We start from the raw sequence: 16,336 nt of genomic DNA on the forward strand, positions 1-16,336 counted from the left end.
CGAGCCATCTCTGTCTCAAACTCTAGAGCCAGAGGCAGCTCCATCACCCGAGCCTCCCTGGCCTTCAGCTGTTGCTGCAGAAAATGGGCTGAATGAGAAGCCTCACCTCTTGGCCTTCCCTCCCGACCTGGTGGCAGAGCAGTTTACCCTAATGGATGCAGTGAGTGCCTCTCAGTGGTGGGACAGGGCAGGGGCACCCCTTCCTCTGGCCTTGGGTCCATGCCCTGCCATTCCCCGGTCCCTAGCTGGTGTCCCGCTCTAGCTCCCAGTTCCAGCAGGACTCACTGTGAGATCCGCAGACTGGGGACATAGAGATGGGACCCTCCCACCCCAGCCTGCGGGGACTGTGGATTACATGAGGGGGAACGGTGGAAGGCTGGGTGGGCCTGGCCTATTTGGTGGGGAAGCAGAGCTCCCTGAGGGGCTGCCTGCTCCCTGGGTCAACCCCCCGATCTGCCAGGAGCACTTATTAGGCACTTATTAGGCACCTGCTATGTACTAGAGTTTCTGGCAGAAACCAGAGCCCTAAGGTATGACACCCACAGCGGGCATGCACCTGGATGGGGTCGGGGGTGGGGTGGGGGGGGCGGACCCAAGGCATGATGGGGGAGCCGGAAGTGCTCCCTGCTGTGCAGCTGTGAGGCCCCTTCTGGTGCTTGGAGTCGGTGAGGGCGGGCTGCCGAAAATGCTGGACTCTCCTCCAGCGTGTCATCCGGGGCCACTTGTGCTGGGCGCCTGTGGTAGGCAGAGAGCAAAGTGCACGCACGCACGCGCGCGCGCGCGCACGCGCGCCTGCAAGGCTCCAGCCACATCCTGCCCCACATCGTCCGCTCCCGAGCTCAGCCCTGACCAGGGGCTCTGCCTGGGGCGAGGGGAGCAGGGATCCTGAGCCGGGGTTTGGCCGAGCTGCGTGACACACCCCCTGCTCCCCAGGAGCTGTTCAAGAAGGTGGTGCCCTACCACTGCCTGGGCTCCATCTGGTCCCAGCGAGACAAGAAAGGCAAGGAGCACCTGGCTCCCACCGTCCGTGCCACCGTCACCCAGTTCAACAGCGTGGCCAACTGCGTCATCACCACCTGCCTGGCGGACCGGAGTGTGACGGCCCGGGGCAGGGCCCGGGTGGTGGAGCACTGGATCGAGGTGGCCAGGGTACGCCTCCGAGGGGCTCTGGGAGCCCCTGTCTCACTTGATCTGCCCTCAGGGAGGTGATGTGGCATCCCGGGCCCTTCCTTCCTCCAGGGCGCGCCGGCCTTGACCAGCGTATCCCGACGCCCGGGTACTCACTGCCCCATGACTCCCTCCTGTGGGCTGTGCTGCGATCCCCCTCCTGGGAGTGCTGCCTCCCTGGGCTCCACCGGCATCCATCTCCCCCAGGTCGGGAGCTCCCAGCCAAGGGGACCACAGCTACGACTCAGCCCTGCTTTTCCTCCCCCAGGAGTGCCGCGTCCTCAAGAACTTCTCGTCCCTCTACGCCATCCTGTCCGCCCTGCAGAGCAACTCCATCCACCGGCTGAAGAAGACGTGGGAAGAAGTTTCCAGGTGGGCGTGCCTCTCAGCAGGAGCCCCAGGGGGGACCTGGGACCTGCCAGGGGTCAGCGAATCCTGGGTCAGCTGGCAGGGCCTCCGATTGTCTGTTGGCCTTAGGCAAGCAGTTCTGCCTCAGTTTCCTTATCTGGCAGCTACGAGATTGGGCCACACTGGAGATTTTCCTGGGTTTACTCGGCAGCCACACCACTCTGTCCTCTTAAAATCCAAACGGGTTGGAACAGAGGCCCCCACACACGGCTCTCTTCCCCGGGGCCGCAGAGCGGGACCCTGTGTAGAAACCACCCACCCGGGCAGTTCAGGGCCTTGGGCTCTGAAATAAAATGGATTAGTACGCACCCCCTGCGTGCCGGTTCCAAGGCTGTCTTCCTTTCCCGCAGGGAAAGCTTCCGAATCTTCCAGAAGCTGTCGGAGATCTTCTCCGATGAGAACAACTACTCGCTGAGCAGAGAGCTGCTCATCAAGGTGAACCCTGGGCGGAGGAGGGGGGTCTCAGAGGAGGGAGGGGCTCAGCGAGCAGTTCTTTGAAAGATTCCAGTCCTGTCTTGTCTGGACTCTGCAGAGTGGGATCTTTTTGGTCCCTGGCCAGTGGGGGGGGGGGGGCAGTTTGGGGAACAGGAGACCCTGGTAATGGGATGGTGGGGGTGCAGTCAGGGGACGTTCCAGAAGGGATAGGTGAGCTGGCAGGATTAGCAGGTGTCCTGCTTCCTCCAGGCAGGTGGCTGGATGGGGCCAGGGGTTGGGGGCTCCTGTCTGCCACAGCTCAGGGGAGGGCTCCCTGCCTGCCTAGTGCCAGGATGCCACAGGGGAGGCCAGAGCCCACATCGCAAAGGGGCTGCCCGCCTTGGGTCCAAATGAGCAGACCCAGGACGCAGCTGTGGGTACGGGTGGGGGGCTCCTGACTTTGCCCCGGGCCGGACACCACAGATGGATCCCAGGGAGTCTTGCTAGGCTCCCCCCACAGGGCCTCCAGTTTGCCAGAAGACCAGTTAGCAGGAGTAGGTCTCCAGCTGGGAAGGAGGAGCCCACTGTCCTCCGAGTCCCTCTGAGACCTCGGGCGAGTCTCTGCTCTCAGAAAATGGAGGTGTGAAGAGCCTGGGGTCCCTCTGGTCTCTGGACTCATGGGGAGGCAGTGAGGCGCAAGGAGAAAAGAAATGGGCATGAGTTTTGTGCAGGGCTTCACCCCGGGGCAGGCGAGGGAGAAGAGCGACAGGAACAGGTGTGGGATGCAGAGTCCTGGGAGACCCCAGGCGGCGGGTGTCTGCTCGTCCGCGCTTCCCAGACGAGGAACCGGGCTCGGGGAGGGTGGGCTGCGGTCCCACGTTGCGGCACCACGTTGGTACCAGTGACCAAAGCCCAAGGTCAGGTCTGTTGGAGGGGAAGCTGGGGAGGTCTCGCTGACCCTGTCCTCAACCCTGGCAGGAGGGGACCTCCAAGTTTGCCACCCTGGAGATGAACCCCAAGAGAGCGCAGAAGCGGCCGAAGGAGACGGTGAGTATGCGCGAGGCTGGGAGCCACAGGGGCTGGCCTCCCCGTGAGGAGAGAAAGGGCCACCCCCACTGCCCTCCCCACACCATGCTGCTGCCGTGCGGCGACCTGACCCCCTCTGGGCCCTGTGAGGGCCGCGCCCTGACCCGCTGCTGTCTTGACGGTGCTGTTGACGGCCACCAGAGCAAGGGCCTGGGAGAGCCGGGCTTGGGACGGGTTTAGGGGTGACGAGGGTCACCAGAACCTCGGTGACTTGCCAAACCCTGGGCCCAGAAGGTGACTAGGGGAGCTGGGGGCCCGTGGCTACTAGGAAGGAGTCTGGGGGAGACGGCTGAAGGTCCCCAGGCTGCTCTGAGTGGGAGGCCGGGGTGGGGGCTGTGGCCGAGGGGGGCCCTGGTCCCGGCTCATCGGCCCTGCCTCCCGGCCGCAGGGTGTCATCCAGGGCACCGTTCCCTACCTGGGCACGTTCCTCACAGACCTGGTGATGCTGGACACCGCGATGAAGGACTATCTGTATGTGAGTGAGCCCTGCGGGCCCGGCCGGGGTGGGAGTGGGGCGGGGGTCCTGGAGCCCTGGAGGAAGGCACCCCTCACTGAGCCCTGAGCTCTCAGTGCTGGGCACACCTCATCTGAGAGCCCCCAGCCACCCCCGTGCCCAGCTCCCCCATGAGTGGAGAGCTAGGTGCCCAGCTGGTGGGGCCTAGAGCTGCAGGAGGCTCGCAGTCTGTCCTCAGGCAGTGGCCACGGACAGAGAGGGGCTGGCCATCCAAGATCAGGCACTGGGGCGGCCAGGCTGGGCCGTCTTGCCCCAGGCCTCAGTCTCTCCTGTCCTCAGAGGGTTGGGCAAGAAGTTCCTTAAGGCTCTGCCCGTCCCCCACCCCCACCCAGCCACCCCCAGATCCCAGGACCCGCCCAGAGCTGGGGTGTGTGCACCCACCTGCCCCCTGGTGGTGCAGCCGGGAGTGCAGCCTGAGAGGGGCTGAGGGGCAGTCCTGGGCAAGGGGACACTTTCTGAGGGTCGCTGGCTGTTGGCTTTTCAGGGGAGATTGATCAACTTCGAGAAGAGGAGGAAGGTGAGCCTCTGCAGCCCCTACGTGTCGGCGGGGGTGTGGACTCGAGACCCACGGGTAGAACGCTGGGCCGCACCCCGCTTCCTCTCGTGTTCCTGGGGCGGGTGCGATACGCAGAGGCTGGGGGGCCTGTCCCACCGGAGGGCAGGTGCGGGAGGCCGGAATCAGGGATGACTCCTTGGGAGGGCTGCTTGGACCCGGCTCTGAGAACAGGATGGGCCTGGGCGGGGGGGGGGGGGGGGGGGGGGGGGGGGCCCATGCCCAGAGCCCTATCCATGCCAACGCCCTCCTGCCCTGCCCTCTGGCCCCAGGAATTCGAAGTGATCGCCCAGATCAAGCTGCTCCAGTCAGCGTGTAACAGTTACAGCATCGTGCCTGAGGAGCACTTCCGGGCCTGGTTCCGGGCCATGGAGCGGCTCAGCGAGACGGAGAGGTGCGTCTGCGCAGGAATCGGGCGCACTGGGCGGGCTGTGGTGTGGGATCGTGGTCGGCGCTGGACCGACTGGGCGTCCAGACCGCCCCCTGCCAGGCAGGTTCTAGGAGGGAGACCTGGGTGTGCCTCCCCGTAGCCTCACAGCCGTGCCTCTGTCCCATAGCTACAACCTGTCGTGTGAGCTGGAGCCCCCCTCCGAGTCCGCCAGCAACACCCTCAAGGCCAAGAAGAACGCAGCCATCGTCAAGCGCTGGAGCGAGTGAGCACCCGGGGCTGGCAGGATGGGCTCCCTCCCCGCTCCGCGCAGCCTCGGGCTGAGCGTGCCTCTGCATAGTAGGGTGACCCTGACCCCTCAGTCCCAGAGCAGGGACGGACATGGGCCTGATGACTGACCAAGCGCTTGGCACAGAGGCTGCACTGTGGAGTGGAGGGAGCAGGGGCGGGGTGTGGCCCCGAGGGAGGCCCCCCAGATGAATTGATTCTTCCACGCAGCCGCCAGGCCCCCAGCGGGGAGCTCAGTACCAGCGGGAGCTCCCACTCCAAGTCCTGCGACCAGCTCAGGTGCGGCCCCTACCTCAGCAGCGGGGACATTGCCGACGCCCTCAGTGTCCACTCGGCCGGCTCGTCCAGCTCCGACGTGGAGGAGATCAACATGAGCTTTGTCCCGGAGTCCCCCGACGGTCAGGAAAAAAAGGTGACTGCCACACCCCCTCTCCCGGGGTCCAGGTCCCCACTCCTCAGCCCCCTACAAGTGGCCAGGAAGCCCCAGCTCCTACACGGAGCTCTTGGGGTCCCCGCAGTGCTGGGCACTGGCCAGGGCGCCCCTGCTGATCGTGCCGTCCCCACAGTTCTGGGAGTCGACCTCCCAGTCGTCCCCGGAGACCTCCGGCATCAGCTCGGCCTCCAGCAGCACGTCCTCCTCCTCGGCCTCCACCACGCCCGTGGCCGCCACGCGCACCCACAAGCGCTCCATGTCCGGGGTGTGCGGCTGCAGCTCCTCGCTGCCGCTCTACAACCAGCAGGTGGGCGACTGCTGCATCATCCGCGTCAGCCTGGACGTGGACAACGGCAACATGTACAAGAGCATCTTGGTGGGTGCCCGCCGCGTCCCAGCCGAGCGGCCGCGGGGCTGGGAGGGGCCGTCGAGAAGCTTCCCTGGAGGGCGAGTGCCCCGGAGAGCTTCACGGGGGGAGGCGCCTTGGGGGGAGCAGGGTGACCCAGGGGTTGGAAGGAGCGCAGGAGGCCTGAGGTCAAGGGCTCAGAGCTTGCGTCTGGATCTTGGAGGGAGACAGAAGCTGGTTGGAGCGGAGGGCAGGCCACGGGGACTTGGGGCTTCTCTATGGGGGTGGGCTAGGGCCAGGAGGTACAGGGAGGCCAGTGGGGAGGCAGGGACCATGGCAGGCTGGTGGCCATGGAGGTGGCTAGACCACGGAGGTCCTTCAGGGCTTGAGACCAAGCCAAGGGGCTTTGTCTCCAGACACTATGTCTGGGGAGTGGAGGCGGCAGGGGGACTCATGTTCCAGAGCTCAGGCTGCAGAGAAGTCACATGCACTCCCCAAAGACCCCCCCACCCCGATCCGCTCACACCGGGTCAGGTGCTCCGTGACACACCTGTCCTGTGCTGAGCTTGACTGTCATTAACGGGCACCCGCATGACCCCATGTCTAAGGCCCGTCTGCACTGTGGCCTCGGGGTCGAGGCAGGAAGGGTCAGACCACGCTGACCACCCCTGAGCCTCCAGCCAACGCAGACCTGGCACAGAGGCGACCCCTGGGCTCCTCTCTTCCCTCCAGGGCTGGGCCTCGACGCTGTCTCTGCCCTGGGTTCATTGTTCCCCTTGTCCTGCGGGGACAGGCTCGAGGGGAGCAGCCCCCAGGGGCGGGCAGGTTTCCGAGGTGGCATGGGAAGAAGGCGGCAGGCTTGTACGAGAATGAGGGGGGCAGAAACAATTGGGAAGAGCGCCCCATCCCTGCACAGAGGCCTCCCGGGGCAGGACGAGAGGGAGGGGTCCCCGGGGACCTGGCACCCAGCCCGAAGCTGAGCCTTGGTCTGCAGTGTGAGGCATCTCCAGGGGTTCCCGGGGCTACCCCCTGTGGGGGGCTTCTCCAGGCCCTGCACCCTGATGGTCTGCCCCTTCCCCGACCCAGGTAACCAGCCAAGATAAGGCTCCGGCGGTCATCCGCAAGGCCATGGACAAACACAACCTGGACGAGGACGAGCCGGACGACTACGAGCTGGTACAGGTTATCTCCGACGATCGCAGTAAGTCCGGGTCCCGCCGCGTGGGCCCTGGGAGCAGGCCCGCACCCCAGCCCCAGGGCCCGCGTTCCCAGAACCCGCGCAGCCACGCTGGGGGTTGGGCAGCCTCGCGCAGGCGCCCTCACCAGCCCCTGGCACGTGCGTGCCCTTGGCTGGACGTGGACAGGCTGCGGGAGGCCGAGCTCCAAGCGCCTGGCACCCCGCGGCGAAGGGAAAGGGCTCTTCCTCCGGGGCCGGGCAGCCCGGCCGCGCGCCCAGGGGCCGCTCACAGGAGCGCCCTGGCTGAGATGGGGCACGAGTGCTTCATTAGGAGTCGTGCCCGCTGTGCACCTGAGCCTCAATACGTTAAAATCCGCGCACACGTGACATTGTCCGTGTCTGCTAGGGCTGCTGTGACAGGCCGCGGCGGCCGGGGCGGCGGGTGGACGGAGACGCGTGGATCCCAGCGCAGTGTTCTGGGGCTCTGGCGAGGGCCTCGTCCACGGGGCAGACGGCCACCTTCTCCTGGTGCCCTCACGTGGCAGAAGGGGCGAGGGTCCCCTTTTATAAGGCGTCCGTCCCATTCCTGATGCTCCAGTCCCAAAACCTTTCACAACCCAAAGGCCCCATCATCTGGGTGTGTGGATTCCCACCCCAATTTGGGGGGACACATTCAGACCACAGCAGACACTAAGCACAGGTTCTGAGGGGCCCCGCTCGGTGGGTGAAAGCTGGGAAAGCGGCAGAACCAGGGCCAGCAGAGACTAGGAGGCCGACGGCGGGCCTCAGGGAGCTGGGGCACGGCCCTCACGTCGCCTGTGGTTTCCTCATCCCCACGGGGGAGATAACGAGCCAGGGGCTGATCCATACAGACCTCTAGGGACGTGGGGCTCTGTTCTTTGCCATGAGCTGCCAGCCATTAGCCCAGACGATTCACGGTGACCCCCAGCACCCCCAAAAGTTGTTTCCAGACTCCTCTCTCACTTTCTCGCACCATTTTGGTAGAACAGGGCAGGGTTAGCCTCCATCTTCAGGACAGGAAGCCTGAGGCGCAGGGCAGGGTAGGGAAGGGGAGGCAGGAGCAAGAAGCTGCGTGGTAGCGGGCTCCTGGCCACAGCAGGGAGGAGAGGAGCAGCTGCCCGGGGGTGCGGATTCTCCCGGACCCTTGCCCGGAAGACCTGGGGCAGGACCTGCCCTTTGCTGGGCCCCAACCTTGGTCCTGAGTAGGGCGAGACTTAGGGGAGGTGTTCTGGATTCTAGAAATCTTTCGGCTCGAGGTCACGGTCAGCGAAGGCAGCAGGGCGGCGGGACGGACGGCCCTTTGCCCACTCCAGACGGAGGTGGGGACTTGGGGAGTCAGAGTCCCTTTTCAAACAGGAGTGGTTGGCTTTCCTGAGTGCCCATCGGTCTCCTCGGCAGGTGTCATTTAGAGGGCTCATCGGTACTCCTGATGTTGGATTGGGGGCGTCTCAGCTCTTTGGCTCAGGCCTGCTCTGGGGGGCCCTCAAGTGGTGGCTGTTCTGTGGGGCCCTTGGAAGCATCTGTGACCCTCTCCCCGCCCTTCTCCCACCAGAGCTGAAGATCCCTGACAACGCCAATGTGTTCTATGCCATGAACTCAACGGCCAACTATGACTTTGTCCTCAAGAAACGGACCTTCACAAAGGGGGCAAAGGTCAGGCACGGCACCAGCTCGACTCTGCCTCGCATGAAGCAGAAGGGACTCAAGATTGCCAAGGGCATCTTCTAGGCAGTCCCCGGCACTGGCCAGCCACGGGACCACTCTGTCGGGCGCTGGCCAGCTGGGTGACTAGGCACTTAGAGACTCCAGTGGCCAAGGCCAGGCGGGCGCCTTCTGCCTGACCTGCCAGCTCAGGCCACCCCCAGACTCCAGGTTCACCCTGAACCTCCCCTGCTGCCGGGATTGACGCCTGCTGTTTGCTGGGCTGACCTGGCCTCCCGTGGACCACTCGCTGCCTTAGGTGCCTTCAGCTCTCTGGAACCAGAAGACTAGCTGACTTTTGCCAAGGAGCACTGCCGACGGCCATGGCGCTCCGCCTGCCGCTGGGCTCCGCCCTCTGTGCACTTCCCCTGCACCTGCTCAGGTGTGGGTCACTGCCACCTGTGCCCAGGGGCACCCCAGGGCACCCACTCATCCACTGGGTCTGACCACTGCACTTCTCTCCTCATGCCCACGGGCACTGGCCCGTGCCCTTCTCGGGTCCCGGGCCCTTTTTCCACCATGCTAGCCTTTCCCAGGCTGCACCAAAGATACCACCGTCGGGGCCAACAGAGTGAGGGAGTCTCACCCACCCCCGGCCCAGCCCTCCCCCAGGAGAGGAGGGCGGGGAGCCTTTCCACAGATCACACTCTTCACCCGGTGCGCGGGGACAGTCTCTGCCGAGGCCCGTTGTCATTGACTCTCACGACACTGCGAGTGCCACCCACCGCTGCGCCCTGGGCTTCACGAGACCACACGAGACGGGGGTTAGTGGGAGAGGAGAATCGGGGGAACGGGGAGGGGTGTTGAATATTTGTATAAAAGGCAAAAACAAAACAAAAAAAGTTTACCAGTTGGGGAGGGGCAATATTTATTTGTTGTAAATAGCAAATGCTAGACTTGAATCTTATATTAAAATCTGGTTTCTACTATAGCTTGGGAGTTGCGATTTGGTTCTTTCACTTCCTGCGCTCGTATAAACAAGATACAGACTCTCGCGTTCTATGTGCAAACAGGAGATCTTGCGTGGTTACCGGTTCGTCATATGTGGGACAAGTGCGAAGAGCCAGCCACCCTTCTTCCCATTGACTTAAGGAAACGTGCAGGCCTAACTTCCACAGAGCAGATGCTCAGCCTGGGGTTATTAAGCTGGGCACTGAGCTGGTTCAGTCCCCCAGCACCCTTGGGATTCGAGGTTGGAGGTACTTTCACAGGGCTTAGCAACAAGCCCAGAAGCCTGGGTGTCTTTAAAAATAGCATTTGTGGGGCATGCAGGTGGTTCAGTAGGTTAAACGTCTGAGCTCAGGTCATGATCCCAGAGTCCTGGGATCGAGCCCCGCCTAGGGCTCCCTGCTCAGCGGGGAGCCTGCTTCTCCCTCTGCCTCTGCCCCTCCCCACCACCAACTCACCAGAGCTCTCTCACTCTCTCTCAAATAAAATATTCTTAAAATAATTTTTAAAAAAAACATTTGCAAGAGAAAATTATAGAAGCAGCAGCTCAGGGGTCAGTCTCTCCATGGAGACCATTTGACTGTGGGGAGAAAAGGATCGGAATGAACCATCTGGGGACTTTGGAACACCCCGCACCCAACACACAACAGCCAGGGGAGTACTTGATGACAAACAGCCATGGGACGTTAGCGATGAAGGAGATCGCTGCCAGTCCGCGCACTGACCACCAGGGCCGCAGGACAGAAGCTTCAGTCCCCGAACAAGAAAGACATGGCATGACGTAGTTTGGAAAAGTCAGTATAGAAACGGAAGATGCAGCTCTCAGACAACAGAAGTGAGCCTGGAGGAGGGGGAGAATCTGGTTTCCAGAATTAGCACATTGTCATCCTCAGTATCCAGTTCCCAGCACGTTATAAAACGCACAGAGAAATAGGAAGACCGTGCTGCCACGTAGGAAAAAAGAACTTGGCAGACTTCCCTGATGAAGTTCGTGCATCGAAGTTACTAGTCAAAGACATTAAGTTGACTGCCTTAAATATGCTTGGTGAGCTAAAGGAAACCACAGACAGCTAAAACAAAAAACAAAACAAAACCCCAAAGGAACTCTATGATGTAAGAACAAATAGGAAACGTAATATTGAGAAGTTATGAAAAGGAACCACATAGAAATTCTGAAGCTATGAGGCACCTGGGGGCGCTCAGATGGTTGAGGGTCTGCCTTCAGCTGAGGTCATGATCTCCAGGTCCTGGGATCATGCCCCATATCAGGCTCCCAGCGCAGTGGAGAGTCTGCTTCTTTCTTTCCCTCTGCCTCTCCCCCTGCTTGTGTGCTCTCCCTGGCTCTCTAATGAATAAATAAAATCTTTTGAAAAAAAAATCCTCTGGACAGTACAATAATTGAAATGAAAAAACTCACCAGAAAAAATGAAAAGAACTCACCAGAGTGGTTCAATGGCAGATTTGCACAGGCAGAAGAAAGAATCAGTGAACTTGAAGATAAGGCTGGCGTCATTACTCTCCCTGAAGAGCACAAAGGAAAAAGAATGAGGAAAAATGAACAGTCCCCTCCAGGAGCTGGGTGACATCAACAAATGAACAGCATCCGATACCGAGAGACCCAGAAGAAGAGAGAAAGGAGCAGAGAGATTATTTGAAGTAAAGATGGCTGAAAACTTCCCAGTTCTGATGAAAGACTACATCTACACATGAAGACGGTCAATGGACTTCAAGCAAAAAAAACTCAAAGGGACCCACTATCTCTTCAGGGTGAAGGAGAATGAGGACATTCCCAGATAAAAGAAGTTAAGGTTTTGTTATCAGTAGACCTGCCTACAAGAAATCCTACACGCAAACCCTTCAGGCTGAATGAGAGAACACTAGACAGTAACTGAAAGCCATAGGGAAAGTAAAGAGCTCAAGAGAGGTAAGTAATAGATCACTTAAAAAGCCTGTATCATTTCACTTTAGGTGCATAGCTCCTTTTTTCTATGTAATATAAAAAGCAAATTTATGAAACTGTAAATCTGTTAATGGGAACAGGATACATAAAGAAAGTGGGGCTGGGAATTCACAAGAGCTGAGTGTATACTACTGAATAAACTTGAATTACCAAACTAGGTTGCTCTAAGTTTAAGATGTTAATTGCAATCCCAAAGGTAACCGATAAAATCTTTTTTTAGAAATACATACAAAAGGGTGGAAGGGAATCAAAAGGGTGCACTATAAAATAATCAGCTAAATCCATAAAAAGCAGGAATGGAAAAATTGAACAGAAAATATATAGGACATGCGGAAAACAAGTAGCTAATGGAAGAAGGAAGTCGTCAGTAATTAAATATAAATGGGTTAAAGGTTCCACATAAAAGGCTGAGTTTGGCAAATGGATTAAAAAAACATATTCTACCAATATGCTGTATTCAAACAGACTCGCTTTGGTTTGGGGGAGTTTTTTCTTAAGATACTATTTATTTACTTACTTGTTTGTTTGTTTGTTTAAGAGAAAGAGCTCAAGCAGCGAGGAGAGGGAGACGCAGGCTTCCGATGAGTAGGAAGCCTGACGTGGGGCTCCAGCCCTGGACCCCTGGATCATGACCTGAGCCAAAGGCAGATGCTTTTTTTTTTTTTTTAAGAGAGAATTCTCAGTGTTTATGTTTTTTGTTTTTTGTTTTTTTTAAGATTTTATTTATTTATCTGACAGTTCACAAGTAGGCAGAGAGAGAGACGAGGAAGCAGGCTCCCCATTGAGCAGAGAGCCCAATGCGGGGCTTGATGTCAGGACCCTGGGATCATGACCTGAGCTGGAGGCAGAGGCTTTAAACCCACTGAGCCCCCAAAGAGACTCCCTTTGAGAGAAATCTGGAAAAAGGTTGAAAATCAAAGGATGGGAAAAGATATTCCACCAGAACAGTAAACAGCCGGGGCAGCTCTATTATCTGACAACATTGATTTTAAGTCAAAAAGCTAACAAGAGACAAAGTCAGTATGCCCTGATAAAAATTTCCATTCATCAAGAAAAAAATAACAGTTGTAAACCTCCATCCCTAAAGCAAAACCTGACATCTTTTTAAAGGGAGTCGGAGACTTGACTACGAGACTTGAACAATGGCTGGGGGAGTCTGGGTGGACGATGGCTCGGGACAGAGGACTGAAACCGCACCCGGTCAGACCCGGCGCACAGAAGCGGAGGCCTTCGCCACGGCAGCCCGGCACAGCTTCTCAAGGGCACGTGGGACATTCCCCAGGACACGCCATCTGTGAGGCCACGAAACAAGTCCTAATAAATGGTAAAGAATGAAACACGCGAGTATCTTTTCCAGTCAGGTGGGATAGAAGCAGAAGGCAAGGGCGCCTGGGTGGCTCAGCCGTTAAGCGTCTGCCTTCGGCTCCGGTCGTGATCCCGGGGTCCTGGGATCGAGCCCCGCGTCGGGTTCCCTGCTCAGCGGGGAGCCTGCTTCCCCCTCTCCCCACCCCCGCGCACTATCTCACTCTCTCTCTCTGTCAAATACAAAAAAAAGCAGCAGCAGCAGAAGGAAAAGGTGGAAGGAACACGGGCTACTCAGAAGAACGTGGAAATGAAGGAGCATAATAACCCGGGGGTCAAAGAAGAAATCACGAAGGAGGTCGGAGAATAACTTGACACAAGTGGAAACAAAAACGCAACGTGCTGTAAGTTTCGGGACACAGCGGAAGCAGGGCTAACAGCAGAATTTCTAGCAGCCGATGCCTATATTACAGAAGACGGAAGATTTGAAGTCAGTAACCGAACGGTAACACTTGAAGGAACTAGAAAAAGAACCACCAAAGCCGACACACCTTTTAGCGAGACCGACCGAGGGGAAGTGTGGCGCGGGAATCTGCCGTGAAAGCGGGAACAATCAACTGCACAGAACAAGAGGGTTGTGAGGAAGTGCTGCGGTAACCGTATGACAGCGGTGACCGTGTGACACAGAGACACACGCTGGAAACGGCTCCAGCCGTCGGGAGGGCTGGCGTTGTGACGCGCCGCAACACGGATGGACCTTGGAAACACGGCGGCCCCACTTCAGGTATATCTAGAAATATCTAGAGCAGGCCAACTGAGGGGCACAGAAAGTAGAAGAGACTACCAGGTGGGGGAGGGGAGAACGGAGAACGGGGTGTTATTGATTAATGGGTACAAAGTTTCTGTCGGGGGTGACGACAAAGTTCTGGAACTCGGTATGTGATGTTTGCACAACAGTGCTAACGGCACTAATGTCACTGAATCGTGTCTTAGAAGTAGTTAAATTGGCATGTTTTATGTTGTATATATTTTATGCTGTTTTTTTTTTAATTTGACAGAGAGAGATCACAAGCAGGCAGAGAGGCAGGCAGAGAGAGGAAGGGAAGCAGGTCCCTGCTGAGCAGAGAGCCCCGACGTGGGGCTCGATCCCAGGACCCCAGGATCATGACCTTAGCCGAAGGCAGAGGCTTAACCCACTGAGCCACCCAGGCGCCCCTATGCTGTTTTTTTTTTTTTTTTAAGATTTTATTTATTTATTTGACAGACAGAGATCACAAGCAGGCAGAGAGGCAGGCAGAGAGGGAGAGGAGGAAGCAGGCTCCCCGCTGAGCAGAGAGCCCAATGCGGGGCTCAATCCCAGGACCCTGAGATCATGACCTGAGCCGAAGGCAGAGGCTTTAACCCACTGAGCCACCCAGGCGCCCCTTTTGGGCTTTTTAAACAATAACGTTTGCAAGGACCATTTCCTGACCCAGTGCGGCAGCTGCCTTTCTTTGCTTTCTTAGCTTCCGAGGAAGAGGGAGCATTTTCTGCTTGTTTTATTGGGGTTTAGGATGAGGAATTTATGATCAGTTAGGAACTTAGAGGTTTCAGGGTTAGATTTGAATTCCATCAGCATTAAGTAGCGGGGGTGGGGATTAGGATTGTAAACAGATCAAAACGTGCCACGTGGCAGGGAAAAGGCCAGGGGGAGGTTATTAGCCAGTGGACTATGGTCGAGCAGGACTTGGCGTCCTAAGTTCTCTCTAGGGGCCCATGGTCAGCCCTTTACCTGAACTGGAAACCTCCGTCCGTAGACCGTCTTCTGAGCTTGCTTTGAATCCAAGGGAAAGATTACAAACCAGACTTAAGGCTTCAGCTGAGCCTTATTCCTTAAGCACTTCTTCTACCTGTGACCTAGGATTTCCACCTTCCTGCAACTCTTCATATAATTGATTTTGCCCAGAAACACTTCCGAAGCCCCTACCCTGCCCACCTCTCTTGGCCAGGCACACGGTCTGAAGTCCACCAGATCGGGCAATCACCAGCTTGTGGCCTCAGTCTTGTTGGTACCTACTTGTCCTAAAAGACAGCTGGGCCAGAGCCCCTTAGAGCTTCCAGCCCCCTAGGATGGCCATGCTCTCTGCCCAGGTCTGTGATTTGGTTATGTCACAGAGGAAGTGGGTGGTTCGAAACTTTCCTGCAGGGAGGGTTGAAAAATGAGGCAGGGGAGGGAGGGGGAGGAGTCGCACCAAGACTGCCAACCCAAGGACACGGTGAGACTTGTCACCAGGGTGGTAAACAGGGGCTGTCCTCAGCTTCCCCGGCTGTCCTCCTTGGGCATCACCATTAAAGGTTAACATAAAGGGTTAACTCCTGGCCCCCTGGAGGTGGGCGGCGGGGGGGGGGGGGGGCCCTCCAGGACCCTGGACAGCTGCCAGCCTGCCCCTCAACTGTGCTGGGGGTTGGGGTGCGGCTTTCACTCGGCTTTTCCTCCATATGGTCCAGGACTGTAAATGTATTTTCTCTGCCTTATGAGTTTCTTTCTTTCTTTTCTTTTCTTTTTTTTTTTTTTTAAGATTTTATTTATTTATTTGACAGACAGAGATCACAAGTAGGCGGAGAGACAGGCAGACAGAGAGGAAGGGAAGCAGGCTCCCTGCTGAGCAGAGAGCCCGATGTGGGGCTTGATCCCAGGACCCTGGGATCATGACCTGAGTCGAAGGCAGAGGCTTTAACCCACTGAGCCACCCAGGCACCCCTGCCTCATGAGTTTCTTAATATTCTCTTTTCTCTTGCTTACTTATTGTAAGAAGATAAGGTATAATACAAACACAAAGTATGCGTTAATCGTTGGTGCTACCTATGAGGCTTCTAGTCAACAGTAGGGGTGTTAGCTGTTACATTTTTGGGGAGTCAAACATTATATGTGGATTTCTGATGGTGGAGGTGGGGGTCGGCTCACCCAACCCCCATGCTGTTCAGGGACCAGCTGTATTTTCAACCTCATGCTCTGGCTATGGGCTGTAAAAAGGTAAAAGCCCGAGGAATTGTGGGATGACCCGACAGCGGCAGGTGTCCCCCAGGCCCGCAGACATCCAGCAAGGCTGCCTTAACCAGAGAGGCCTTTTCCGTGCAGCCTAGGGGGCTGGGCATAGCCCGGATCCCAGTGCCCCCAGCCGTTCTGACGCAGCCCAGCCTTCCCGGGATGCGATTTTCTGAATGACAGGCAGGCACAGCTGCGCTTTCCCCCAGTAAGGGCTGGAAGTGCCCGTCCCAGGGCCAGTCTGGGGCGGGTCGGAGGCCATGGGGTGTGAGGTTTCTCTTGCAGTGCCAGGAGGCTCCTGAGAGCAGGCAGAAACACTTAGAGAAGTCGTGTGCGAACTACTGTGGCAGGGGAGGGACCCGCTGTTGGATCCTTGTGCTTCTGTTGGCCAAGAGCAGGGACAGTCACCAGGAAAAGGCCCACACCGCCACAAGGGCCCATCCCCTCAGTCTGTGACAAGGAATCCCCTCTTCACCCCCGAGAGCCCTCGACTAAGCCAGGAAGCCCAGCATAGCCACAGCAGTCCCATGCCAGCCTGATTGTACCCTCCATCTTGGGGGGACGGGTTTGCCCCCTGTGCAGCTCTGCTGCATGGCGGCCACAGG

The 16,336-nt window shown here is 58.1% G+C and overlaps 1 protein-coding gene across 3 annotated transcripts in view; it reads left to right on the top strand.

The window, feature by feature from the left end:
- The window catches only part of RALGDS (ral guanine nucleotide dissociation stimulator), a 28,340-nt gene extending 18,913 nt beyond the window's left edge, over window positions 1–9,427 (top strand). For all 3 annotated transcript variants that reach the window (XM_059410431.1, XM_059410429.1, XM_059410430.1), the window contains exons 7-19: window positions 5–160; window positions 934–1,149; window positions 1,436–1,539; window positions 1,926–2,010; window positions 2,968–3,036; window positions 3,464–3,550; window positions 4,074–4,106; window positions 4,415–4,536; window positions 4,700–4,795; window positions 5,029–5,230; window positions 5,385–5,627; window positions 6,684–6,798; window positions 8,348–9,427. In XM_059410431.1, the coding sequence (XP_059266414.1) occupies window positions 5–160; window positions 934–1,149; window positions 1,436–1,539; window positions 1,926–2,010; window positions 2,968–3,036; window positions 3,464–3,550; window positions 4,074–4,106; window positions 4,415–4,536; window positions 4,700–4,795; window positions 5,029–5,230; window positions 5,385–5,627; window positions 6,684–6,798; window positions 8,348–8,523 (1,704 nt within the window). In that variant the 3' untranslated portion in view covers window positions 8,524–9,427. The remainder of the gene's footprint in view (window positions 1–4; window positions 161–933; window positions 1,150–1,435; window positions 1,540–1,925; window positions 2,011–2,967; window positions 3,037–3,463; window positions 3,551–4,073; window positions 4,107–4,414; window positions 4,537–4,699; window positions 4,796–5,028; window positions 5,231–5,384; window positions 5,628–6,683; window positions 6,799–8,347) is intronic.
- Window positions 9,428–16,336: the final 6,909 nt, after the last annotated feature.

Source organism: Mustela nigripes, chromosome 9, assembly GCF_022355385.1.
Source record: "Mustela nigripes isolate SB6536 chromosome 9, MUSNIG.SB6536, whole genome shotgun sequence".
Lineage (NCBI taxonomy): Eukaryota > Metazoa > Chordata > Mammalia > Carnivora > Mustelidae > Mustela > Mustela nigripes.